This window comes from Podarcis liolepis (genome assembly GCF_965112155.1).
Source record: "Podarcis liolepis genome assembly, chromosome: 3".
NCBI lineage: Eukaryota > Metazoa > Chordata > Lepidosauria > Squamata > Lacertidae > Podarcis > Podarcis liolepis.
The window spans coordinates 41,993,424-42,020,900 of record NC_139557.1 but is presented as its reverse complement, the minus strand read 5'-3'; the positions used below and the strand labels follow the sequence as shown (position 1 = coordinate 42,020,900).

General features: G+C 43.0%; 1 protein-coding gene across 3 annotated transcripts in view; it reads right to left on the bottom strand.

Annotated features, from left to right (window-relative positions):
- TTK (TTK protein kinase) overlaps positions 1 to 27,477 on the bottom strand; it is a 36,118-nt gene that overhangs the window by 8,224 nt on the left and 417 nt on the right. The window contains exons 1-17 of one of the 3 annotated variants that reach the window (XM_083497455.1): positions 27,293 to 27,467; positions 18,973 to 19,116; positions 17,809 to 18,034; positions 16,063 to 16,169; positions 15,744 to 15,887; positions 14,957 to 15,053; positions 14,801 to 14,867; positions 14,615 to 14,712; positions 12,378 to 12,459; positions 9,770 to 9,893; positions 9,126 to 9,298; positions 4,878 to 5,047; positions 3,615 to 3,723; positions 2,876 to 2,968; positions 2,450 to 2,607; positions 2,209 to 2,357; positions 799 to 923 (exon numbers count right to left, since the gene is read on the bottom strand). In XM_083497455.1, the coding sequence (XP_083353581.1) occupies positions 799 to 923; positions 2,209 to 2,357; positions 2,450 to 2,607; positions 2,876 to 2,968; positions 3,615 to 3,723; positions 4,878 to 5,047; positions 9,126 to 9,298; positions 9,770 to 9,893; positions 12,378 to 12,459; positions 14,615 to 14,712; positions 14,801 to 14,867; positions 14,957 to 15,053; positions 15,744 to 15,887; positions 16,063 to 16,169; positions 17,809 to 18,034; positions 18,973 to 19,114 (2,064 nt within the window). In that variant the 5' untranslated portion in view covers positions 19,115 to 19,116; positions 27,293 to 27,467. Of the gene's footprint in view, positions 1 to 798; positions 924 to 2,208; positions 2,358 to 2,449; positions 2,608 to 2,875; positions 2,969 to 3,614; positions 3,724 to 4,877; positions 5,048 to 9,125; positions 9,299 to 9,769; positions 9,894 to 12,377; positions 12,460 to 14,614; positions 14,713 to 14,800; positions 14,868 to 14,956; positions 15,054 to 15,743; positions 15,888 to 16,062; positions 16,170 to 17,808; positions 18,035 to 18,972; positions 19,117 to 21,401; positions 21,671 to 27,292; positions 27,468 to 27,477 lie in introns of those variants that run through there. The other 2 variants (XM_083497456.1, XM_083497454.1) reach the window with 2 other exon arrangements.

Here is a 27,477-nt window from a genome sequence, read left to right as displayed (position 1 = left end):
TTGGTAAAATAGGAACCATAGCTAATGTCCGAACCAAAGTATCCATTGACTGTTGTTAAATTGGACAGGAGAGGAGGAGGAAATCATAGGGCCCACTCCCTACCTCTTAAAATTTGTCAAGAGATTGGGTCTGCTACGTACATATTGATACTAAGTGAACTGGATTAGGCTTAACTATTTCCTAACTCTGAAAAACCCACAAAACAGGATTTCTCTGTGAAATTTTATGCCGTTTCAGCCTTTATGAATACTCTTCTCAGACCCATCTGAAGTGGGATATGCCCTGCACGTATAGACTGCTATACATCTCTGTTGGATGCCGGCGCCCAACATATAACCTACACCTTGCAACATTTCCGCAACAACCGGGCATAATTCAGGCTGCAACTCCATGCCATAGCACACATGCTTTCTATGCAATAGACTCCAGGTTCAATCCCTGGCATCTCCAGGTAGGGCTAGAAAAGATGGTCTGAAACCCCAAAAGATGCTGTTGTCAGTGTAGACAATATTAAGCTAGGTGGACCAAAGAGCTGACTCTGTATAAGGCAGCTTCCAATGAACTTTTGTGCAATATCCCTTCTCTCTTTCATCTGGGGTAGTCGTGCCTCCTGTAATCCACACTCTGGGAAACCATGCGCCATGACTATGTCTAGACCCGCAACCTGCCTAAAACAGGCAAACACAAATCAAGACCCACAAAACTCCTCACATTATTCCTGATGTCCCCTCATTGTGAAAACAGACATTCGTACTGTTTTATAATAGGGTAACACAAGGATGTCCCAACAGTCTCACCTGTGAATCTTTAAAAATGCTTGTCACATCTGGCTGCATTTGATTTGCAATGCCAAAATCTATTAGTTTTAGCATTCCATCCACTAGCAGAAAGTTTGCTGGTTTCAGATCACTATGAACAATACCTGCAAATTAAAATTTGTTCAGTTAGTACAAATTAAAAATATGTGCATTTACTCTGTTCTCTCACACCCATTCTACAAACCTTCTTGGCCCAACACACAAGGATGGGAGGAAAAGCCAGGTCCTTTTGTAGCTATGATAACAGACCTCGGAGACTGCAATTTGGCTGTGACATTCACCCTCCTCTAAGAAATCTATTTACTTTCACAGAGGGAACAGGTTTTTATCTAACCTTCATCATTGCACAACAAAGCAAAACAAAAGCAAAACAAAACCCCTGTGGAAACATATTCCAAGATTAGAACTAGTTCCAGTTAATTTACAAAACCAGACACTACTTTTTCCCAGAATATAATTAAATGTTATAATTAAAATGCTCCATTCAACTGCTGCTACTAGCCTGGTTCGCACTGAACATTAAACCATAACAAAAGTTCAATTTCATGTAATACAAATAGTTAACTTGCATGAATTCTGGTATATGCTGCTAAGTACATCTGCCCATTACTCCTTCCTGACTTTGCTGTGCTCAGGAGGAAACCAACCACAAGCATAAACTTGGTTTCTGCTTGTGGTTTGTATGGAAAGAAATCACAAGTACTGGTTCACACATGGTTGACTTCCTCCTGGTGTGTTTAAGTCTGCTCCTGACTTGGGCATCAGCTCCATCAACATCAACCTGGCCGGGGACAGGAGGTGCCAACCCATCGAGATCCCCACAACCCAACCCAGATGTCCAATCCTAAGCTAACTTCAAACCAGTTACTGAGGCTGGCTTGTTTAAACTAGCCGCAGTTAAGATTAGCCTCAATTCCAGGCCAGAATGACACAGCAAACTGTGGTTATTGGAAGTGAATGAGGAAACTTCTGAATTTCTCCTACTTGCACAGAAGGTGAAGAATGGGGAGCATATGAGCCTTACACTTGCGGTGGCTCATTCACAGCATACAAGACTATTTGTTGCAGTCATAGTGATATAGATAACTAGATGGCGCTTTAAAAAGTAAGAAAGTATTATAGTTATATAAACAGTTAAGGCAATGCAAATAAATAGCCAGATAGCATATGTCCCTCTCTGTTAGATTTCCTAGAGGCAGATTTAATTTATTTATATACCGCTTGATTGTAGAAAAAAAAACCCTCAAAGCAGTTTATGAATGCATAAAAAGATAGAAATCTAAAGCATTATTTGAGTAGTAATTCATTGGTAACCATTCCTGTAAACAGCAAGTGTTGAAAGGTTCAGTAGAAGTCTTCAAATACATAGAAATAAGCTTTTATAGATACCATGTGTGTGGATTGTATGGACAGCTTCCAACATATTTTCCCAAAAGCTCTTCCGCTCCCATGGGTTAATTTTTTTCTTTTTAAGCCAAGTATTAAGATCAATGTTTCCACATTCCATCAACATGTAGATACTCTTCTTGCTAATTTCACTAAAACAAGTTATGAAAATGAAGTCATATATGGGAAATGACACTTGGGAGGTGTTTTTAATTAAGCTGGGTTTGTAAAAACATTTACTCACTAGTCATACAGTCGGATAATCTTATCGCAATGTTGCTGAAGTTTATTTAAGTGTGCAATCTCATTTTTATAGCTTTCTAAAGTTTGTTCCTCTGCCTCTTCTAAATTGACATATTTGATAGCATAAAGCTGCTTCTTTTCATCAAGTACTTGAAACACCTGGGAAAAAAAGGAATACAAACCACCAGTTTTGCTTGTTTTTAAGTGCATTACCAAATGTTAATTACACCAAGGTCAGGGACCTTCTTGAACTTACCCTGTAAGGGAAGCTACCTATTACAAGCACAATACAAAAAGAATGGTGTTGCTTAAGAGAGATGGGGGCAGGGGAAGCAAGGCCATGGTATGTTATGTCAGTGATTATTTTTAAACCACCTTCCGCAAGCAACAGTTATCAATGAACTAAAACTTGCATTTAAAATCTCACCTTACTTGATCCTCCCCTGCCGATTTGTTTCAACACAGTGTACCATTTTCCTTTAATACTGATGCAATCATTTTTAGGTAAAGGAGTTGAAATCTGAATTAAAAAAAATACAACATGTTAGATATTTACAGTCATATCTCGGGTTACAGACACTTCAGGTTGCGTTTTTTTCAGGCTACGGACCGCTGAAACCCAGAAGTACCAGAACGGATTACTTCTGGGTTTTGGCAGTCGCGCATGCGCAGAAGCACTAAATCGCAACCCGTGCGTGCGCAGATGCGCTGCTGTGGGTTGCGAACGTGCATCCCATACGGATCACGTTTGCAACCCGAGCGTCCACTGTATTTAATATTCTAGCTTACTAGTATGTTCAGGTATTTCTTGTGGGACCGACATAAAATTGTCAACACGTTGCAGATTACAAGCACAGCTTAAAGAGCATAGCATCAAAACTGTTAGCCCAGAAACAAAACAGAAATTTGTTACATATTTAATACAAGACAACCATGTTATGAAACATTAAATGTACATTCTTTCTTTCTTAAATTTATATCCCACCATCCCTCTCAAAGGAGTTCAGGACAGCAAACAACAAGTGATAAAAGCAATAAAAATTTCTAACTGCTTGCTTGTCCGTAAGAATGGGTTGCACCCACTATGGATCAGTTTCCTTCATTATCTCATAATGCACTTTCAGAGTCATTTATTTTAGAAAGGTTACCGGTAATCCAGTACGCACTTGGAATGGAGTTGAGGGAGTACAAGCTTGAAAACAGGAAAGCTGGTTGTATGGTGTGGTGTCCTTACTCAGGTGAAGAAAATTATTCGTTACGACTGGAGTACTGAAACTGTCAAAGGCATTTGAGCATTACAATCCTTGCACAAGCAGCAATACACTCCCCACCCCCACCCCGCAATCAACCATGTATTTAACCAGTAGCTTAATTTTTTATCCAAGTCACAATGTTTGAAGTTGAATGTAATGTTTAAAGCTGGCTCAAAAACATCTCCAAAAAACTGCCCAAACATCTCCAAAAAATATTAAATTTAATCTTAATTTGAAGCGCATGTACTTCTAGTAAGAGGTTATCGATACAAAGATGACACCCAGCTCAATCCTTCTCTTCCCCTGACTTGGAAGAGGAGGTAGAGGTGTTAAGATGAGTGCTTGGATGTTGGCCAATAAATTGATGCTGAAAAAAACAAGGAGTCATGTGTCCCAAATTCTCAAGTGCAGGAGAAGGGCAGGTGGCCTGTTCCAGATGTCACTGCAAGGCTCAGGTGGCCTCATTGGCAAGGAGTCACTTTTCCAGACACAGCTGGTCTGCCAACTACAGCCCCTTTCGGGCAGAAATTACTGAACCACTGTACTCCACCATGCTCTGGTAACTTCCAAACTGGATTCTTGCAATATGCTGTGTGCAGCTGCCCTTGAAGACAACTCAGAAACTTCAACTGATCCAAAACACAGCAGCCAGTTTACTAGCTGGGGTTCCCTTTAGATCTCATATAACCCCTATTTTAAAACAACTGCATTGGTTGCCAATGGGCCCAATTCAAGGAGCTCATGTTAATGTTTAAGGCCCTAAATGACTTAGGCCCCAAATATCTGGAAGGCCAACTCCTTCTGTGCAGACCCTCGTGGGAGTTTAGATTGGCACTGTGATTGGAATTTGTTTTAAATTGTTTTTAATGCATTTTCAATTGTTGTGACTCACAGCCATTTAGGGTAAAGGGTGGACAATAAATCAAACTACTGTTACTACTACTACTACTGCTTCATCTTTACGCCATGCAGAATTATTGATGAGGGATGTTATTTCAAGTTCAGGCACTCTATAAATGCTTTACCCAGCACTGAAGATGCACACTTCTATTTAGTACATATAACCATTAGCTTGCTTAAACAGCACAAAAGCAAATTCCATCAAAATTTAAAATAGAATTGAAAAAATAAACCAACACACACACACACACACACACACACACACACACACGTTACCAGGCCATGTAATCTCGCAGTGCGTTGTTGCTAGCTACTGGGCCAACAAGTGACTGGCTGTTTATCTTTGATGCAGTCTCTGGCGGTGAAAGTTTTCGAAAAATTGGCTCTGGTGGTGAAAATCTTTTAGAAACTTGAAAAGCTGGCTGTTCAGCACTTGAGTTTTTTCCCTATAAAATGGAGGAAATGTCATCAGTTCTCAAGTAAGCATACATCATATAAAATCCACGTACTAGTGCGTGCTTGCTAAATAAAATTTAAGTGGAAATCAAAGGTGAAGTTTCTTTTTTTCTTTTTTAAATTTACTGAAGATTTTTTTAGACAGATTCTTAAAATACATGCAATACCAACAAAATAACATTCACTGTGTTTATTCACTGTTTGAATCAACAAAGAAAAGAAACTTCCCACTCTACCCATTGTAAAAAGGTAAAGGTACCCCTGCCCGTACGGGCCAGTCTTGGCAGACTCTAGGGTTGTGCGCTCATCTCACTCTATAGGCCAGGAGCCAGCGCTGTCTGCAGACACTTCCGGGTCACGTGGCCAGCGTGACGAAGCTGCATCTGGCGAGCCAGCGCAGCACACGGAACACCGTTTACCTTCCCGCTGGTAAGCGGTCCCTATTTATCTACTTGCACCCGGGGGTGCTTTCGAACTGCTAGGTTGGCAGGCGCTGGGACCAAATGACGGGAGCGCACCCCGCCACGGGGATTCGAACCGCCGACCATGCGATCGGCAAGTCCTAGGCGCTGAGGTTTTACCCACAGCGCCACCCGCGTTTTACTAATTTACAATTAAACTATTATTTAAACAGTTGTGTGAAGTTGTTTTTCGTTAATGTAACTATCTAACAAATACTTTATATTGCATGGCTCATTCAGTATCTGCCAGAAAGCATTTATTATCGCAGTAACCCTTTGAGATATTCCTTAATTACTGACCATTCCTTATTTACTTCTTGTGTTGAATTTCCTCTCACTGCCCCCATTCTCCTTGCTAATTGTAAGTACTCTATTAGTTTTGCTTGCCATTCGAACTACGAGGGGATGGTTTTGCTTTTCCATTTTCTTGCAATGAAAATCCTTGTCTATGGCCATACTACCCTGAACACGCCCAATCTCATCTGATCTCGGAACCTAAGTAGGGTCAGGCCTGGTTACTACTTGGATGGGAGCCCCTCAAAGGTGCAATTTCACTTGATCTTTGATCTGCACACATTTCTGGAATTCAAAGCTCTGCTTATCCATTGAATATTATGGTTTGTACTAGCATTTGCATGCGATGTGTCATGCATATCTAAACACTAGGCAAGCACCAAGTACTTTTAGGAGGTTTTGATAGTAAGCCTGTGAACACAATACCATATTCAAGCAATTCTAGCCTGCTAGAGATGGGAATACTGGGATTTAAATTATAGGCCTGTATCACATATGTCTTGAAGGCTACTGCTTTACTGGTTAGTTGCACTACCAATACAAATTTTATATTTGTATTTCAAAGATGCCTCTTTGCTAGTGCCATCTTTGAATGCCGCTGACTAAAAACAAGATTTACCGTATTTTTCGCCCCATAAGACGCACTTTTTCCTCTCCAAAAATGAAGAGGAAATCGGGGGTGCGTCTTATGGGGCGAATGCCTGCAAGCCTCGCGCCCTCGGCAGGAGGTCCCACCGGGTGCGCGAGGCTTGGGGCGGCAGCCTGTCGCCCGAAGCACGGGGAGCCCTCGGGAGGGCTCCCCCTGCTTCGGGCGAGTGTCTGCAAGCCTCGCGCACCCGGCAGGAGGTCCCACCAGGTGCGCGAGGCTTGGGGCGGCAGCGGACTTCTAGCTTCTAGGTGCGCGCAAGCAGTCCGCTGCCGCCCCAAGCCTGGCGCACCCGGCAGGAGGTCCCACCGGGTGCGCGAGGCTTGGGGCGGCAGCGGACTGCTTGCGCGCACCTAGAAGCTAGCAGTCCGCTGCCGCCCCAAGCCTGGCGCACCCGCAGGAGGTCCCACCGGGTGCGCCAGGCTTGGGGCGGCAGCGGACTGCTAGCTTCTAGGTGCGCGCAAGCAGTCCGATGCCGCCCCAAGCCTGGCGCACCCGGTGGGACCTCCTGCGGGTGCGCGAGGCTTGGGGCGGCAGCGGACTGCTTGCGCGCACCTAGAAGCTAGCAGTCCGCTGCCGCCCCAAGCCTGGCGCACCCGCAGGAGGTCCCACCGGGTGCGCCAGGCTTGGGGCAGCAGCGGACTGCTAGCTTCTAGGTGCGCGCAAGCAGTCCGATGCCGCCCCAAGCCTGGCGCACCCGGCAGGAGGTCCCACCGGGTGCGCGAGGCTTGGGGCGGCAGCGGACTGCTTGCGCGCACCTAGAAGCTAGCAGTCCGCTGCCGCCCCAAGCCTGGCGCACCCGCAGGAGGTCCCACCGGGTGCGCCAGGCTTGGGGCGGCAGCGGACTGCTAGCTTCTAGGTGCGCGCAAGCAGTCCGATGCCGCCCCAAGCCTGGCGCACCCGGCAGGAGGTCCCACCGGGTGCGCGAGGCTTGGGGCGGCAGCGGACTGCTTGCGCGCACCTAGAAGCTAGCAGTCCGCTGCCGCCCCAAGCCTGGCGCACCCGCAGGAGGTCCCACCGGGTGCGCCAGGCTTGGGGCGGCAGCGGACTGCTTGCGCGCACCTAGAAGCTAGCAGTCCGCTGCCGCCCCAAGCCTGGCGCACCCGCAGGAGGTCCCACCGGGTGCGCCAGGCTTGGGGCGGCAGCGGACTGCTAGCTTCTAGGTGCGCGCAAGCAGTCCGATGCCGCCCCAAGCCTGGCGCACCCGGCAGGAGGTCCCACCGGGTGCGCGAGGCTTGGGGCGGCAGCGGACTGCTTGCGCGCACCTAGAAGCTAGCAGTCCGCTGCCGCCCCAAGCCTGGCGCACCCGCAGGAGGTCCCACCGGGTGCGCCAGGCTTGGGGCGGCAGCGGACTGCTAGCTTCTAGGTGCGCGCAAGCAGTCCGATGCCGCCCCAAGCCTGGCGCACCCGGCAGGAGGTCCCACCGGGTGCGCGAGGCTTGGGGCGGCAGCGGACTGCTTGCGCGCACCTAGAAGCTAGCAGTCCGCTGCCGCCCCAAGCCTGGCGCACCCGCAGGAGGTCCCACCGGGTGCGCCAGGCTTGGGGCGGCAGCGGACTGCTAGCTTCTAGGTGCGCGCAAGCAGTCCGCTGCCGCCCCAAGCCTGGCGCACCCGGTGGGACCTCCTGCCGGGTGCGCCAGGCTTGGGGCGGCAGCGGATTGCTTGCGCGCACCTAGAAGCTAGCAGTCCGCTGCTGCCCCAAGCCTGGCGCACCCGGCAGGAGGACCCACCGGGTGCGCCAGGCTTGGGGCGGCAGCGGACTGCTAGCTTCTAGGTGCGCGCAAGCAGTCCGCTGCCGCCCCAAGCCTCGCGCACCCGGTGGGACCTCCTGCCGGGTGCGCCAGGCTTGGGGCGGTAGCGGACTGCTTGCGCGCACCTAGAAGCTTGGGGCGCACTGAGCTCAGCACGCCCCAAGCTCCTGGTATAGCGCAGCGATCCGCTAGCCCTGGGAGAACCCCGCGGCTCTCCCAGGGCTAGCGGACTGCTTGCCGGCACGCAGAAGCTTGGGGCGCGCTGACCTCAGCTTGCCCCAAGCTTCTGGATTAGCGCAGGAGTCCGCTAGCCCTGGGAGAGGCGCCCGGCTCTCCCACGCTAGCAGAGACCTTGCCTGCACGCAGAAGCTTGGGGCGCGCTGAGCTCCGCACGCCCCAAGCTCCTGGTGTAGCGCAGCGCACCTGGGGGGGAAATAATTTTTTTTCCCTTTATTTCCCCCCCAAAAATCTAGGTGCGTCTTATGGGCCGGTGCGTCTTATGGGGCGAAAAATACGGTAATTTACAGCTGTGAACGGCTTCCTGGCAATGAGAGACTGAATGAACATGATATACCACTTAAGTATTACACTAAGGATTGCATCCAGTGAAGTTGTTCATGAAAGGCCTTCCACTTTTGCAATGAAAATCCTTCCTCCCCATGTGATCCCAAAATCTGTTCTGGGGTTTCCAACCACCTGGAACAGATTTCATGGGGTGCAGGGGAACAAGAGAGGGAGCAGAAGTTCCAATGTACAAGTGTACATTTCTTTATACAACTTTTATCCTACTCAAAAAGGGATTTCGGGGTGGCTAAAGTATCACTGCAAACAAGGCAAGGTGGACTTTTTACATTTCAGTACTAATGACAATGAAGACAACATAACAAAAAATCACTTATATAAGTCAATAAAATTACCTCCAAGTTTGTTTTGTGCATTGCTTCAAGATTAAACCACTTATTTGCAGATGCATGACAATTTAATCTTAACTGTTTCTTTTCATCATTTTCAAGAGGAACAGAGGGGTGCTGTAGTCTTTCTAGGCAGCTTGGTTCTATGGTACTTGGCTCCTTGTGGTGCTCCTCAGTTTCTAAAACAATAGTTCAAGTTATCCAAAAGAATATGGTGGCGTTTACAGCAAGATATTCAGAAAAGGACAAAAAAGTTACCGTGAATAGACTCAAAGTGCTGTTAAGTCTTACTGAATTTATACATGTGGTGGGCTGGGAGAAAGGAGTAGTGGGTGGTAGGAGCTATAGTCATCCTTAGGGGAAGGGGAGATGCACTGGGCAAACTGAACTTCTGCAGTGGCCTCAAGTTACAATGGAGACAGAGGATCTAAAATATGGGACTCTAGGGCAAGCAACAAAAACTACATTCAGAGGGTCATGCTTTGGAGGGGGAAAAGGTAGCCTCTTTTCATTTTCTTTTCTAATTTTCAGCTAAGCCAACTATGCTCTGGCTACTTTAATCAAGTGCAGAATGAACAATCCACAAATGCCAAAGTTAAAAGTCTACTGAGATACCCACATCAGTCCAATCCCACAGAGTTAAAACAAACCTTTTTGTTTAACAGCATAAGTAGAACCATATTTATTCTTTAAGGTTGGAGCTGAATTGGTAGCTACTTCTGAGTTCTCATCATCTGGTGGCTGCAATTCCATTAACCATCTGCTTGGTAAAGGCTTTAAAAAAAAAGAAGAGTTTTTTATAACAAAGCCAAGAAAAAAGATAGCCACACACTCAGCTGACTCCATGGTTTAATATAGAATTAAAACTGAAGGATCCTAGCCTGCTTATTCTCCTGCACAATCTTGATGGTGGTGGTGATGATGATAGTAATAATTATTATTTTATTATTTATACCCCACCCATCTGGTTGGGTTTCCCCAGCCACTCAGGGCGGCTTACAGCAAATATAAAAATTGTAATACATCAGACACTAAAAAATTTCCCAATACAGGACATCTGCCTTCAGATGTCTTCTAAACGTCAGATTGTTGTTTTATTATTTATATCCAGCCACTCTGGGTGGCTTTGTTGAGTTCTTGGGAAGTGAACCAAAACTTGACTGCAATAACAAGACAGACACGAGAAACAGCTTTTACAGTTTTATCTTCTATTGGAGCAAACTCTGAAATTTGTGTCTTACAATCTTCAGCTGCTTGCATCCTGACAAAATGCATCCTTATCTTCAAAACTGAAAGATGAGAAATGACACTGATAATATCTGCATATGGGAGAACTCTTGAGATTTGTGTCAGTAAATCTGTGCAAATGCCTTGGTTTGATGCTTCTGCATATTTAGTCAGCAAACTGGCCAATTTGAATGGCAACATGATCTCCAGTTCAGAACAGTTTCCCCAATCTTGCTTCATTTCTTTCCTGTCACATAAAATGGCACAAGCTGCTTTGAGAAGCAGCTCATCAGTTCTAGAACATCAGCGCACCAATTCTATGGGCTGCCACCCACTTAAGGTTTGGTTTAGTGTAGAAGCTAAGAATGGATATCCTCGACTGAAATCTCACCTCAGTCATGAACTCACAAAGAGACAGGTGGGCAAACTTCAAGCTTGTGGGAACTACTTTATTTTTAAACTAGAACCCCATGGTTGATAGGTCCAAGGTGCAAAAAAGTGGCAAGAGAGGTGGGAGGAGTTAGATGCAAGATAATAATAGTTAAGGGGGTGAATCTACGGATCTACTGCAACTCATAAGTTAGAAATTCTAACAACTCTAAACTGTCCAGCAAAGCTTCACAAAGACTTGTTCAAAGATGAACAGGCAAGGAATACCAAGACATGCCACCAACCATGGCAGAGAACTCTTTTCTACTTGCTGCTGACCAACTATTGAGAGTCAGAAAGCCTTGCCAATAAAGCAGACATCCAGATCTGCTTTCTGCCTGCTCCTGCCGATATTTAGGCTAGCTAATTTGGCTGTTTTCATCTACAATATGGGGATAAGTTTATCAATGTTTGTATTTTGTAAGGGTAATAAAAAAGGAGTGCTTTGAACACTTAAAAAGTAGTATTAACATTAAGCTGTGACTTCCTTTTGTTAACAGCCATTCATATTGTGAACATTTCCATAGGCCCAATCTGATTTGTTTGAATAACATTTTAAATGATAACTGAAAGGTGTTGCTAAGAACAATTTGTTTATGATCAATATTAAAAGTGCCTCCTCTAAGGGCCCAAAGAGAAAGGTTCTAAACCACAAACTTTTCAAACTACTGCACATAAATAGCAACATCTACATAAAGTGACTCGTTTCATTGTTACCTTAACGTACAAATGACACTCAAGCATGCATTGCTTAGTCCAGAGCTTTCCAAACTGTGTGTTGTGACACGTTAGTGTGTCAGCAGCAGTGTGCAGTTGTGTCATGCAAACTCTCCCCATGCTCCTCCAGGAGCTGGAAAGGGGTTGATTTAACTTCCGGCTTGCTAGTAAGATTGAATTACTGTGTCGTGAAACGATGCATGTCTAAAAAGTGTGTCACCAACAAGAAAAGTTTGGAAATTCTGGCTTAGTCCCTTGGGGGGGGGGGGGAGAAATGAATAAGGAGTTTCCCAAATTGCATGTTGTAACTTCACTGGGATTTTAAAATGGGAAAGGTGGTCATGGAGTCTTGAATGAGGTCAGAAGGAGAAAGAATGATTGCATGCTCCTACTCCCATATCCTCCCGCTCACATGCAAATTTTTCCCCAGCTAGTTTAAGCCATGGCAGGAGGAAGAACATGATTTTCATGGCCTGCTCCTGCACTCTTTGTTCCATGGATTGTGAGCAGTGGAAGCTTAAGGAAGTTTGCAGATGAAATGATTCAATGACAGGTGGGATTGCCAAATTCCTTTTTCCTGGAACACCAAGTCCTTTTTGCCCCTTCTTTTATATTGATTGATTGTCATGCACACAAGTTAAATGAGAGTATGTTGCGCACTTAGTGTATGTCTGAATGAGGCAAGGAGGGAAACCACCCTCAGTAGCAGCAGTGAGTAGTTTGCTTACTTTGTATTTCCACATTTAATACCAAGGTAATCTGTTTTTTTATCGTGGTGCTACTAAACTCCTACTTTGTCTACACATTCTGAGCCTGTTTCTGCATCCCCCCACTTGCAATCTTATCAACCATGACCATTAACTTGAGTAAGAACATTCAAATTACCTTCAAGTCTCCTGGTATATCGCTTCCATTAGGTTTTGACTCACACAGTGGCAACTGGCTCAAATTGCTGTCAGATATTTTCCTAATTTTTTAAACAAAACATTAATTGTCTGTTAACACTAAGCCCGCACAAGTTGATCTGCATTTGTCCAGGAAAGTACAAATACCCAACTCTGCTCAGGTATAAGCACAGAAAACAATTGCATAGCATCATGTTAAAATTAGAAGACTGGCATTTATGCATTACAGAATCCCCTGCAGTAAATGTTGCCATTATTAAGAACAAACCCAAATGGCGTACGACAAATCAGAAGACCCCAGTAGGGATGTAAAAGCAAAGCTTGTGAAACTCTAATGATTTGAAATGTGGGAGAAAGAGCATCTGTCAGGCTAAACATAAACTTACGGTAGATAATAAATGTTCAGAACTAAACCTCTCAAATTCACACAGAGACAGACACAGTGCAGTCTCAGCTACTAGCACTAGCTGTCCCATGCATGCATCAACCACATGTTACAGGTACAGTGGTGCCCCGCAAGACGAATGCCTCGCAAGACGGAAAACTCGCTAGACGAAAGGGTTTTCCGTTTTGGAGGTGCTTCGCAAAACGAATCTCCTATGGGCTTGCTTCGCAAGACGACAATGTCTTGAGAGTTCCTGCTGTTTTTTTTCCTCCCCCCCCCCTTTCTAAGGTGCTAAGCCGCTTATCAGCTGATCCGATCAGCAGATAAGCCGCTAAAAGCGCTAATCCCCTAATCCGTCAATGGGCTTGCTTCGCAAGACGAAAAAACCGCTAGACGAAGAGAATCACAGAACGGATTCTTTTCGTCTTGCGAGGCACCACTGTAGCTGCTTGCAGTTTTAAATATTTTCTACATTTTATTTAAAGCTGCTGCTATTGGTTGGTCAACAAAGGGGCTTGGAACCCCACTATCAGCTCCAGGATGCCCCTTTACACTATGGTTACCAGATGTTTTTCAATGAATCCGGGGACACTTTTCAACTTCAATGGATTTTGTCAGGCGACTGATTTATAAATCCGGGGGCTGTCCCCAGGAAACGAGGATGTCTGGTAACCTTACTTTACACCTGCCCTTCAGAGAGGATGCAAATATGTGGTTTTTAGCTGATGTTGGCAGTAGAGTCCTATTAAGCAGTAGCTGCAAGAGCTACCAACTCTTCTCCGCAGAAAAGTGAGGTGGGAAAAATGCTTCCCATCCTAACCAGCTCAGCTTATTTCATACTTTGGAGCTTGGAAGGGGATAAGGAACTCTACCAAGACAATCCATGCCCCACCTGTGAGGTTCAGAATAGAGTATGAGACTCCTAATCTCAGGGTTATGGGTTCAAGCCCCATGTTGGGCGGAAAGATTCCTGCATTGTAGGGGGTTGGACTAGATGACCCTTGTGGTCCCTTCCAGCTCTACAATCCTATGGTTCCTATGGAATAATTTTCACTGCTGACACTCAGAGCTTTAGCCTTCTTAAACACATCTATTGCTTGTCACTAAGAAGAAAGCCACAAAGCAATTCAAAACCAAGTAAAACAATTAAAATTATAAAAATTGCATAACTACTGGAGTACAATTAAATTAGTGTTGCTAAAAATCCTGGGAAAACAAAAATGTCTTTTGCCCAGCCCCCAAATGATGACAGCTAGTGCTAGGCAGAGAGCATTCCATAAATCAGAGTTGTTTACTATGGGGAACATAACGGTTGAAAATCTGTATATGGACTATTTGTTTTCTTGAGTAGACTAATAAATGACTTAATAAAACCGTCATTCTTCCTTTTGGCTGGTTGTTGGGCGTGCATAGATCAGTACATACTGGCCATTATTCTCAATGGAAATCTCTGGTGTACATCCTATATACAGTGGTGCCCCGCAAGACGAATGCCTCGCAAGACAAAAAACTCGCTAGACGAAAGGTTTTTTTGTTCGCGATTTGCCTCACAAGACGAATTCCCCTATGGGCTTGCTTCGCAAGACGAAAACGTCTTGCGACTTTGTTAAACCGTTTAAACCGTGCTTCGCAAGACGAAAAATTCGCTAGACGGCAAAAATTGCGGAACGAATTAATTTCGTCTTGCGGGGCACCACTGTAATGATACATCTACCCCTCCATTCCCTTTTGCAGTAAGCCACAAGTTCACGCACCAGAATAATGGACTGTGCTTTATATCTTTGTTCAATCAACAGATACTTAGGTGTTTGTGAGTTTAAAAGGGACTGTACCTCTTTACAATACTAGCTGCACATGGAATATCCATCCCCACAGAGTCATCCTCATCATCACTTACTAATCTGAAAGGAACTCTTCCAAACGGACGCATCTAAAAATGGAAATGGAAGTGGAAGTAGAACTCAACTCAGTTGCAAAAAATCAAGTACAAGAATACACAAACGTTTAAACAGGTCTACCTTGTTAGACTTATTTAATTGCTTCAATGGTTTGCGTTCACTTTCCTGAGGAGAATACTTTTTCTCCCTGAAAAAAAGAGTTGGACAGTTCTAATTGTACCACAGCACTTGGAAATAAAATAAAAAGAATTCCACACAATATTTGGATTTACTTACCCATGGCAAGAACTATGAGTACTGACAGAAATCTCATTAGAATCAACATTTATTTTCCTATTCAGGAAGTTTCCAGCTTCATTATGAGAGTTTAGAGCTGTAAACATGTAATTTATTAAGAGAAAAAATTAAACATTTTAGTTGTTTAAATACCAAAAGTTGGGTATTTGATTTACAACATGGAGAACAATGCAGGCTTTATATACCTTTTAACCACACTGTAGTGATCTTTAAGGAGTTTATTTTCCCAATACAACAAGGATTAGATTGAATACAACACTTGAGTGAATGTCTATGTTATGTTGATCATGACTCCAAACTTAACATAGAAAGATTATATTCTCCCACCTTCTATCTTGAACTGGTTGGAAAAGCGAAGGACTGATGGTGGCTTGACTCTGTGCATGTGTGCTTGGATTCAAGTGTGAAAGGTAAGAAATATGGCACACGGGAGGGAGGAAACAGGATATATGGAGATAGGGCAGGAAAGTGAGAAGCCAGACTCATGGGAGGAGGAGCCTTTTAATTTCAACAAAATGGACCAGATTCAGCTAAATCAAGTAAACCAGATTCAACTAAATTTGCAGGACACAGCACACCAAGTTCCACGAGTGCAAAGGGGCTTTTCCTCCTTTCCTCCCCCAAGCCCCCTCCCATCGGCTGGGGGGGGGAGGGGCTAGCAGAACACTAAGCATGCAATAGCAGAAGAGGGGAGAACTGCTTGGGCTGATATACGATCACCTTAGTGCAACAGTCAATTTCACCCTATAGTCTGCTTCAGACTCACCTGTCAAATTCTCTTTGTCTTCAACCGAAAGTAGCTGCTTTCTTTGTAAACTTAAGTTTCTTACAGCAATTTCCAACATTTCTACTGGAAGTGCTCCAACTTCTGCAGCTTTTTCAAGCAGCTGTTTAGCTTTTTTCAGATTTCCTAATTTAAAAAATACGAAATAATGAACTTTGTGCTAAAATGGGGTGTGTGTGGGTATGACTTTAAAAAATAAATAACAGTTATTAGCATTTTACAGCCATTATCCAGGATAGGAAATGTGGTCAGTAACAAAGCTTAGCCATGCCAAATTTTGAGTAAATCTGTATCCACATACCTTGAGAGAGTTCAAATTGTGCAAAAGCCACATGAACAAAAGAAAATTTACTGCAGGTTAGTCTGGCAAGATGAAACTGATCGCGTGCCTCTTCTGGGTCTCCAGTGCTGCAAAGAAACAATGGTTTGAAGCAAGTGTTTCAATCATTCACCTCACACATGCATGCAAATGATATTTGTTTACTGGGAAAGGGTGATGCCACCTAAATTTTGCAGTGCTTACAAATTAGCTCAAAGAAAATTAAATTGTTTTCAACCAGAGGTTAGTATGCATCACAATACATACTGTACAGCAAACGAGGTAGCCTGCAAATCATCTGTACTCACTCTTTCCAGTCAAAAATCCCATCCTGGATGCACTCTTCCTTGCAGAATTTAGACAGAGGTAGTCCTATACCATAGTCCTTCTTTTACACTGTTTACTGCTGGTATTAGGGGAAAATGCCTTCCACTAGCAAGCTCCACTCCCTCTCAAAATATCTTAAATGTTACGTAAATACATGAAGGAATCCACCTTCCAGGTGTGGTCCAGACACATTTTATTTAGTGTTCACAATAAGAAAATCAAATTTTCAATATTACTTTATCTTCCCAATGCACAAAGAACTGCAATTCCAAAAGATGGGAACCTCATATATTGTCTATTGAACAAATGCTGACTGTGCCTCCATTTCTAGAGGCATTAGATATATATTCATATATTCAGTCCTAAGCATCAAAGCAATTACCGTATTTTTCCATGGCTAAGATGGCCCCTCGTGTAAGACAACCCCTATTTTTTTGAACCCTAAATTAAGAAATCAAAACTTTAAACACCCGAGATCGCCTGAAGTTGTTGAGCTTGTTCACCCAAAAAATCTACCGGTGGTGTGGGGGAATCAGGTGGTGCTTGGCTTCCCTGCCTGCTCCTGGGTGTGGAGCACCGCTGCTGAGGCATATAGGCAGACAAGGCAAGGCAGTGGGCAATAGCTAGCAATAGGGAGCGGGAAAAGGAACCACCTTCCTGGCCGCCTGCTTAAGCGGAGACACCAAGGAGGTGATGTGACTGCTGGAGAACGGTGTCAACATCAACTACACCACACCACCCTAGGCATCCTACAATAATGGTGTATTTGCCTTAAACAAAAAACATTGTCTTATACACGGAAAAAATACGATATGTAATATCAACAACTGACGTATGATTTTTTTCCTTTTAACTTGGGTATCATAACAATTACAAACAAATATCAAACACTGGGAGTGTATAAAATGTATACAGTAATCTTCAGGGACAGTATCAGGTAAGTATAACCAAAATAAAACGTTTTATGTTGCAAATTCAGGAAATGGGGATATAAAAAAGGCACATAAGAAAAGACACAAAGAAATCACGACACTTCAACTTAACCAGGTTGTTATAAATGCCAGTGGCGGAGACCAACTATGTTCTTGGATATTGACATAGGTCACAAAATCAAACCAGACGGAAATAAACTTCTGTTCTACATTGAACTCTGGGTACTTCTAATTAAAATGTTAACTTTTCCACTGATACACTATCCCATGCCTTTCTGTGCCATATCAGCTCCAGCAATATCTCCCCAATCCTTGCAATCATGAGTCATACAGTGGTCAATAAATGTCCAACTAGCTCCCTATTGTAAGCAACAGAATCATATTCCATACAAAGATTAAGGAGTTGTAGTTGCAGTGAGGGTAAAAGACAAATGTTGAAACTTTCTGTTTGCCAGATATGAATACTTACACATTCAGTTCTGCAAATCTAACCAAGATGCGAGCATAGCTTTCATTCTGATGGTATTTTTCAGCAGACAATGATGCAACTGCTTGCCTGTAATAACCAATCAGTCTATTTAACAAGCTGATGTCAGCCTGAGGAGTGCACTTAGCCTCCAGTTTAAGCAAATGATTTAACCAATCTTCAGGATTATTTGCAGTCATCATAATCTGATTAACTGTTCCAGAGTTATCTAAAAAAAACCAAGAGAAAAGCATTGTTAAGATTTTTGTTATAAAGAACAAGATGCAGTATTGTCTACAAACAGCTAAAGGAACCATTAAAACAACACACGTTTTAGTTTCTTTTGGTTCCAACATTTTGATTCATCACTCTAGGAATGGCCAGGCTACTACCTTCTGACCTAGAATGGGCAAACCTACCTTTTGTTTTGAAAGGCACCGCAGCAAGCAACAAACAACAACAACAACAACAACAGAAATTATACCACACCAAAATGTCAGTTGTGTTCCACTTGCCAAAAGTGTTCTTATTTTCCACATGCCATGGCACAAGCCATCTAGTGGCATGGACTTGAAGTGGCTTCACAGAACTGAGTTGCAAGAAGGATTTAAGAAGGGGGCTAGCAAACCAAATGAAACAAACAATTATCCAAGTCTTAAAAAGCACCAAGCTTCTCTGCAAATATGATCACTAGAGACACAAAAATTCTGATAAAATAATCTCAGCAAAACAGAACAATGGAAACCCCTTTGAAGTCTGCGCAGAAGGGGAAATACTCTTAAAATTGGAGCATTTCTCCCACATCAGAAAAAGAAGTGTATTCAAAGTGCTGAGGGATCCACTTTGAGTTCAAACTGTTTCCTCAGGAAAGAAATAAAAATGCTCCTTTTTTAAAAAAGAAGCTCCTCATCCCCCCCCCAAATTGCCAAGTCCCTTGTGAAGCACTTCTCAAATACCCAGCAACTAGCTAATTGTTAAGCGTTTAGGAAGCAACTTGCAAGAAGCAAGCTGCAAGTTGTGTGGTCAGCGTGCCCCAAGCAGCAATCACAGAGCTTCCAAAGTGGTTTGTGCAGCATTTCAGAAACATCTGGTTGTCAGACACTTTGGAAGAGCTGCATAAAGGGCTTTGAAAGCACTACCAATCAGCAGTCACAAAATATTACATACCTGTTGTATCCACTGATGCCTTGGTGATGTTAAGCTCAGCTGTAGTATTGTCGTCATTTTTATATTTGCTTTTCAGGTCTTGAACCCTACTCATAATAGAAGCAACAAACATACCATTTTCACTTAAATCTTCTTCCTGCATTTCTAGAAAAAGAAAAGTCAGTGTTGAATACAAAAGGTAACAAATGTTACCTAATGCTATTTATATTGCTGTAGGGTCTTCTTACAATCAAATAGCATATAATTTTTGTTAAATAATTTTTTTAATTATTTCAATGAAAGAGTAAAAGAGTAAATCCACAATTGATGCAAGTGTTATGTTCTGGGATTGCGCCTAAAGATAAAATTGTGTATAGTCAAAACATATTGGGTTCGACTATGCCCCTCTTTTCTTCCCACCTCTCTTATCCCCCAACCTTATACTGTATACAATATTAAGTCTCACATCAAATATAACTGATCTGTAAAATGGACTTTATGGTCGGAAAATAGAGACAATGTATGTACTTTTACACCTTTAAATTGGTGTAAAGCAAGCTGGTGTAGAGCCAGTGTAAAGTTACATGAGATCCAAATCCCACTTAGCAGCATACAGTGGTACCTCGGGTTACAGACTCTGCTAACCCAGAAATAGTACTTCAGGTTAAGAACTTTGCTTCAGGATGAGAACAGAAATCGGGCTCCGGCGGCACGGCAGCAGAAGGAGGCCCCATTAGCTAAAGTTAACTGTTCAGGTTAAGAACAGTTTCAGGTTAAGTACGGACCTCTGGAACGAATTAAGTACTTAACCTGAGGTACCACTGTATATGCTACTGTTCTACCTAAGACTGGCAAAGGGAAAACAAGTATTTAAACTAGTGTTTTATGCTGGGTTGCCAAGCCACATCAGGTTCAGCTGAGCATGTTACACCCACATATATTTAGCTGAGCTGGGATTGGGAACATAATGCCAAATAAGCCAGAAATCAACTGGATGAGCCAGAGGTCCACTGCATCTCGGTGGATCTTGCCATGCCACGCAATTGCTCTCTCAAGCTTCTACCCTAATCATATACATTTAGGGGGGAAATCAAGTGACTCAATAGGACTTACTTTGAAGTAAATGCATTAGATTATGGGGGGGGGGACCCATTAAGTAACTTGATGGGCAAGAACAGGTATTTGCCCTTTCCCTAGCTTAAAAAAAAGCCAAAATCTTGTATATTCCCACAAAGCCAGTCAAGCAACTCTTCTGAAGCCGTGACACAATCACACATACATGTATGTGCCCGTTTGCTGTCAGTAATCTACTTGTGATATAGCAAGATGCAAACAGAGATTGCAACAGCTACAACCTGTTGAAATAGTGAAAGGCCACCCTAGAGAGTTGCCACATTTGTCCCACCCCAATCCACCCTTAAACTATTCCCATCCATACCTCTGGGGTGAAGCAAGTATTATACAACTTCCGTATGTATTCAGGTGGAAGACAAGGGAACCACATCTGAAATAATTTCTGTACAGTACTTCTATTAGCAAACCTTTGCAATATTTTGCTAAAAATCTCAAATTCTCTTCTTGCCAACAACCCTAGAGATTTATTTCAATTAAACAAAACACGGGGTCAAATTCAATGTCATTTGCACAGAAGGACTTCCCCGTCTTCTCTTCGCTTCTCCAGCCTCCTGCACCCTCCCCAAATCTGTTATAGAGGGTACCACAACCCTTTGGAGATATTGGGGTTATGCAGCAGGGCAGATTGTTTCCATTGCACGAATGGAAGTCCATTTCACTCACAGAGAAACATCATTGGATACAACCCAGTGTTTTTTCTGGGGGGACACAGGGGTATGCATACCCCTAAACATTTTGTGAATCTAAAGTTTGGCCACATTGAGGGGCAGTATTTCAATATTAGTAGGCAAATGAGAGTACCCCTAATCATTTTTTAAAAGAAAAAAAGCACTGATACAACCCATAATCATTCAAGCATATCAATCATTTTCTCATTTTTCTCTAAATTGGAAATTCAACAGAATGGAATTGGCTTCTCTCTTCAACAATGGGTTTTCATTCCTGAATGAGCTATCACTACCATCAAGGGGTACTTAATCTGCCACAAGCATCATGTATCTGCAACCCAAAATAGCTCTGGATCCTCCACCTTTTATTCTCCCATGAAATAACCTTGTGTTTTATTTTCTTGCAAGTATAACTGTCTTTAGACTGCTATGATTGGTATGCTTTCGAGACCTGCCATGATGCTCAACCCACTCTTGAAGCTCTCAGCTGGATGTCATCTTTTCAATCAATTATCCTGCAGTCCTACGCAGTGAAAACCTACTGCAGCCTGGGATAGCCACCCCCGTTCTTTGTTCCCCTACCAAATAGGTGTCCAAGAATAGCCTGAGAACACCTTGCTTTATCTGCCACTGAGGATGCTCCCTCACCTTCTCAGTGCCTATCAGCAAACCAGGGGTAGGTAACAAGCCTTTCTCTCGTCTCGACTTTCCTTCCCTTTTCTCTCACTCATTATATCAGTCTCTCCCCCTCGATGATTCCCTCTGCTTCAGAGAAAGCTTCACCTCTAATCTCATTGCAAATGTTTGCTTTACTTAATAAACACTTGCTTCCTCAAGTCTCAGCTCAGTTTCTGGAGCTTTCTGGAAAGCTTACAGGGATGCTGCCTATTTAGATCAAAGTTATTGCCAATTTGTCACAAATGGATTGTGAGTCTGTTGAGGCAGCTCTACTAGATAAGATAGTGGCCTCTTCTCCAGAAGGAATAGAGCAGTAACCTGCAGAAGGAAGAGACCAGATTAATTCCTCAATGACCACTGTAGTAGCGGGAAACTCACAAAATGAGAAACCAGGTTCAGAGAGGTTCAGTAGACCCATGCAGTGTTTCTCCTTACACCGCTGGTTAAGACCATAGTGTTCCAGGGCAAAAGGTTACTTTTCCTACAGAATTAAATGATATTTTATTGAAACCTGCTCCTATTGTGGGTTTTTAATTGTGAGAAATGAAAGTTTATATAGCATTACCTTTTTGTCTTTAAATTGCTGTTCTCTATACAGCCTGCAAATGTAGAACTTGTTCAACAAATGTAAATTGTAAATATTTAAGTTGTTTGTCCTGTTTGCAAACAAAGTACTTTCTATTGGGACCAAAACATCAAATTGTTTCTTCAATTAAACCTTGGTTATCAGCAAACAAAACTTCTAAAGCGCAAGATTTTACAACGAAAGGGTGTAAACAGGTTTGGATCACATTTTAGTGGCAAAGTAGGCCAAGAACTGCTTAGCTCCTTTAACATAAGCAAAATAACTGAGTTTCTATAGTACGCCCTGAGGGCAGCTGGGAATCAATTTCATCTGAGGCGTACCTGTGAACTGTGGCAAGACTCATCCTTAAGGGCAGGTGGTATCCGCCTTGCAAATTTATATAAAAGGGAGTGTCAGAGGCACAGCTAGAGGCATTGCTTCATTCACAATATACCTTAGCACATCCTCCTTGAAGGTAACTTGTGAAAAACCTAAGAGTTGTCTCTTGGTTTCCACATATTCAGAACTGAATGAAACTCATCCCTGATAGGGAGGGACTTGGTGCAAAATGATAGAAATGTATTGTTGGTATTATTGCCTCCAGTGATACTTAATCCTAATCAGTCTGATTTTCATTGTTAATCCTCTATTTAAATTGAAAAAATATATTACTATTATATTAGAAGAAGAGTTTGGATTTGATATCCCGCTTTATCACTACCCGAAGGAGTCTCAAAGCGGCTAACATTCTCCTTTCCCTTCCTCCCCCACAACAAACACTCTGTGAGGTGAGTGGGGCTGAGAGACTTCAGAGAAGTGTAACTGGCCCAAGGTCACCCAGTAGATGCATGTGGAGATGAGAGCCAGTGCGGTGTAGTGGTTAAGAGCGATAGACTTGTAATCTGGGGAACCGGGTTCGCGTCTCCGCTCCTCCACATACAGCTACTGGGTGACTTTGATTAGGATTAAGTATCACTGGAGGCAATAATACCAACAGTACATTTCTATCATTTTGCACCAAGTCCCTCCCTATCAGGGATGATTTGCAAATCATTGACAAACATTGTACGCAATCTCATTATGATTTGTTGCTTTAGATTTGTAAATTATGTATACTTCCCTCCTCTTTCTGCTATTCTTTTTTTTTTTTTTTGGCGGGGACAGGGAGAGAAATAATCTGGATGTAAGTACCAATTTTTTCTGTATATAAGACACCCCCAGGTATCAGACGACCCCTATTTTTTTAACCCAAAATTTAAAATTGATATTTTAAACATCAAACAGTACAACTCTGAGCATTTTCAGGGGAGGTTGCCCAAAGTTTAGGCTGCCATATTTCAAGAGTCTGTGCTCAAACCTGAGCCTATATTGCCCGCAACCGAGCCTGGACCACCCACGCCAGATCCCAAACCCAGGGCCGTCCACACCAGAGCCAGAGCCCAAACCCCTGTGCATTCACCATCTGTGTATACAACCCAAAATTTTTGACTAAAATTGCAAAGGAATTGCAATCACAAACCATACAGACCAAAAAGCAATAAAGTAAAATGGGCCTGTCAAGCAAAATGTTCAACCAGAACTGTAACCCACCAAGCTAAATGGAGCCCATTACGTCTGTATGGCAGCCTGGCAGGTTTCACATCAGAGGCTGGAGGCTTAACTGAGATGCTGGTGGACTGCTTTTATCGTGTTGTGTCACAAACTAGAATGACTATCATAAGATGTGAAGAGTTAGGAGGTGAATGGGAACATTCTCAGAAGATTCAACGGCCAAAGGATGATGAGATCCAAGTTTCAACTCTGGGATTTAGCCAAGAAATTCTGTTGTTGTAGGCAATCTCCAGAGTGCAAAAGAGTTTAACATGTTGGCCAATCAAGGACTATGCTTAATTGCATCCAGAGAGGGAAGGGAATCTAACACATTCAAATAAAGAGCATCTTAACTGCATCTTGAAGTGAAACAAATTGGAAATGCCAATAGTAAGTTCAAACATTCATTTTCTAACACAGATGCACACAAACCCGAAGAGCTATAAATCCTACATAATCTTGGGAGAATGATTTTAAATAATTATTTGAAATTAATCCTAAAGGAGCAAGATTACAGATAGCTAGTTTGAGACTTGCCCTTAATAGGTAAAGATTTCCCACGCTGTCACACAAGTAGAAGAGAATTAAGAAACAAACACTGTGTTACACCAACACCAGACCCAGTGCCCCAAGTCTCACTTATGTGGGGGTGAGAGAAATTGCAATTACAATATCACAGTTATACAACTTTTCCCACTGGCAATCAAGAATTTTACTTGGTTTATGCCACTGATTAAACCAGATAATTTTTTATTTACCAAACCACTCCCAAACCTTCAAATGATCCCAGTATCTTGAACAAATATAGACTTGCAAGAGTTTGTAAACATGTAACCTCGTAAGCATGTAATTATAAGGTATTAGCCACATTTGCTGCAACAAAAAACAGCAATAAATAATCCTGTAGTATAAGCAGATATATTGTGGCATCGAGCTCCATGGACTAGTGCCCATTTTGACAGGTGTATGAAGTGGTTTCCTCAGTTGGCAAATGCATATTTCCATGGGTAGAGACTAGTAACCAGCTTACTTATATGTAAATGTGAATAGGTTTGGACTGCATAACAGCTATTTGTGAAGTTTTATTACCTATGCTGTAAATTGCCCTGTGAACTTTTGAAGAATGGTAGTATATAAATTTAATAAATAATACCAGCCACCACAATTAGTTTGGTTTCATCTGTGCAATGCTACTATATTTTAGGATAGCAACACTACTCAAGTAACATCCTCAAAGCCTGTCAGTTGCATTTAGAGTGGAGCCTCGGATCCTTTGAACTCTTCTGACTATGAAGGCACTTATAATCTCTTCCTTCCTAGCCAACATTAAGTCCTGGTTTAAGGAGATGAATTCTTGTTTGATTTAAAAAATGCAGTGGCTCCAATTTGACCAAGAAAGAGTAGTTTATGGAGCTCATATTTTCATATCATTGGGGGCAAAGGAGTTTGGTGATAGTGGAGAAATAGGCAAAGTGTTATTCCCTAGTTAATTGTGGTTAGGGCTTTTTGTTTGCCCAGGTCTTAGTAATATACTGTATTTTTCGCCCCATAAGACGCACCTAGTTTTGGGGGGGGGGAATAAAGGGAAAAAAAATTATTTCCCCCCAAGAAGCCCGAGCTTCCCCCGACCCCAGAACAGGCTGCTATCCGCAAGCCGTGGGAGCCACGGCTAGCGGAGCGCTGCGCTAAGCCCGAAGCTTGGGGCGTGCTGAGCTCAGCGCGCCCCAAGCTTCTGGGTGCCGACAAGGTCTCCGCTAGCTGCGCACCAACCCCCCTCGCTCTCCAGGCTTCAGCGAAAGCCTGCACTCGCCCCATAGGACGCACACACATTTCCCCTTCATTTTTGGAGGGGGAAAAGTGCGTCCTATAGGGCGAAAAATATGGTAATTAACTTCCATGCTGACACTGCTACTTTGCATACGTTGCTTTGTTGCCAGTATTTTTTATTGCTGGACTATATTGTTAGCAACAGCATGCTACTAATGGAAGGATGGGGCATATAAATCCTCTGATACAACATCGCATTTTAGAGATGTGACTTCAAGCTCGATTTTTAATTTCATCCAGGAAGACACGGATGAAAATAAACATCAAGTCCCCCGTCCCCAGCATGGGAATAAGACAAGGAAAAAACCCTATGTTTTATTTATTTAGTAGGGAAAAGGGCTGTAGCTCAGGAAATGAGTAACTAGATAACCTTTAGAAGGCATCTCAAGGCAGTCCTGTATAGAGAAGCTTGTTGATGTTTAATGTTTTATTATGTTTTTATATATGTTGGAAGCCACCCAAAGTGCGCGGGGCAACCCAGTAAGATGGGCAGGGTGCAAAAATTATTATTATTATATTATTAAGCACATGCTTTGCATGCAAAAGGTCCCAGGTTCAATCCTCATCATTTCAAGATAAGGAGCTGCAAAAGCCTGCTGTGTGAAACCGTGGAAGACAATACTGAATTAAATGGGTCAGTGGTCTGGCTTCCTATGTTCCCAGCAGGTAGCTGGTAGCTTCCTATGTTCCCAGCAGGACCAGATTTATGGTAGGTTTGATGAGGCCCCAAGATACTGAAGCTAATGGGGCCCTGTTGTCACTGTTTTTTGGGTTGAATATATCCTAAATGGTAATTTATGGACCTAATAGGTATCTAAAGCCATTTGCACATAACAAATTATGGACTGTACTTTTCCATGTGTAAGACTAGGGTTTTTTTACTAAAAAATAATGTTATTAAAATAATGTTAAGAAACCAGAAGCCTCTCTACTTGGAATAATAGGGCTGGAATTGCCCAAAAAAGATGTTGGACTGTTTTTGTATGCCACAACTGCAGCAAGAATTTTGCCAGCCAAAAATTGGAAATTGCAAGAAATATCAACAGTGGAGGAATGGCAGATGAAGATGTTGGACTTTTTGGAGCTGGCCAACCAGACTGGAAGAATACGCGATCAGAAAGAGCAGGAACATCAAGAATGGAAGAAATTTAAGGACTATTCAGCTAGATATTCTATTATAACATAAGTAGAATTACTTGTAAGTACCACATTGGCCTAGGATTTAATCCTAGGATTAAAATATGTTGAATTGTATAACATTATGGATTGAAAATATTATGAAAAGGAAGGAAGATAATAATTTGAATAAGTTAATTTTATTGAAAAGTGGATATTGGAAAACTGCTACAATGAGATCTATTGAAATTCAGTTAGGAGGGATTTGAGGAAGTCACTTAACAATGCAAACTACCGGTAAATTGGGCTTCTAACAGTTAGGTGTTTATATGTTCGTTTTTATTTTTAATATTGCAATGTCTTTCCTTTTTGTGTGTTTTAAATTTGGAAAATCAATAAAAAACTGGGGAATGAAAGAGGGGGTAGTCATACACGGGGGCAATCTCGCCCCATTTTCTTAATTCTGGGTCGCCAAAAACAGTCTTATACATGGGGGCATGTTACACATGGAAAAATATGGTATTTAGTTGTTGAATTGAAATACAACTAAATATAATTATAATATTTATATATGGTATTATAGTAGTTTTTTCTTCCTTTAATGGGGGGGGGGCAAGAGAGTAGGGCCCGAAGCTATAGCTTGTTTAGCTTATAGGCAAATCCCGCACTGCTTCCCAGCACTGAGAGCGGCCAGTGGGGAGAAGCCACCAAGGGACCCCGCCTCCCAAGGTCAGCTCTCTTATATTGTATGTGGTCAGCTCACCCAAAGCCCAAGGGATGCTTCCTTGTGTAATATTCCCACACGGTCTCTCACCCGGTCAGGGGAGAAAAGGCCGGGCGAGCAAGCAGGCAACGGAGGGCAGCCTCCTCACCAACGAGCCAGACACCCGCAAAGGCTAAACTGCCCCCGCCCCCGGACCCGGGGCGGGCGGGTAAGACGAGACTCAC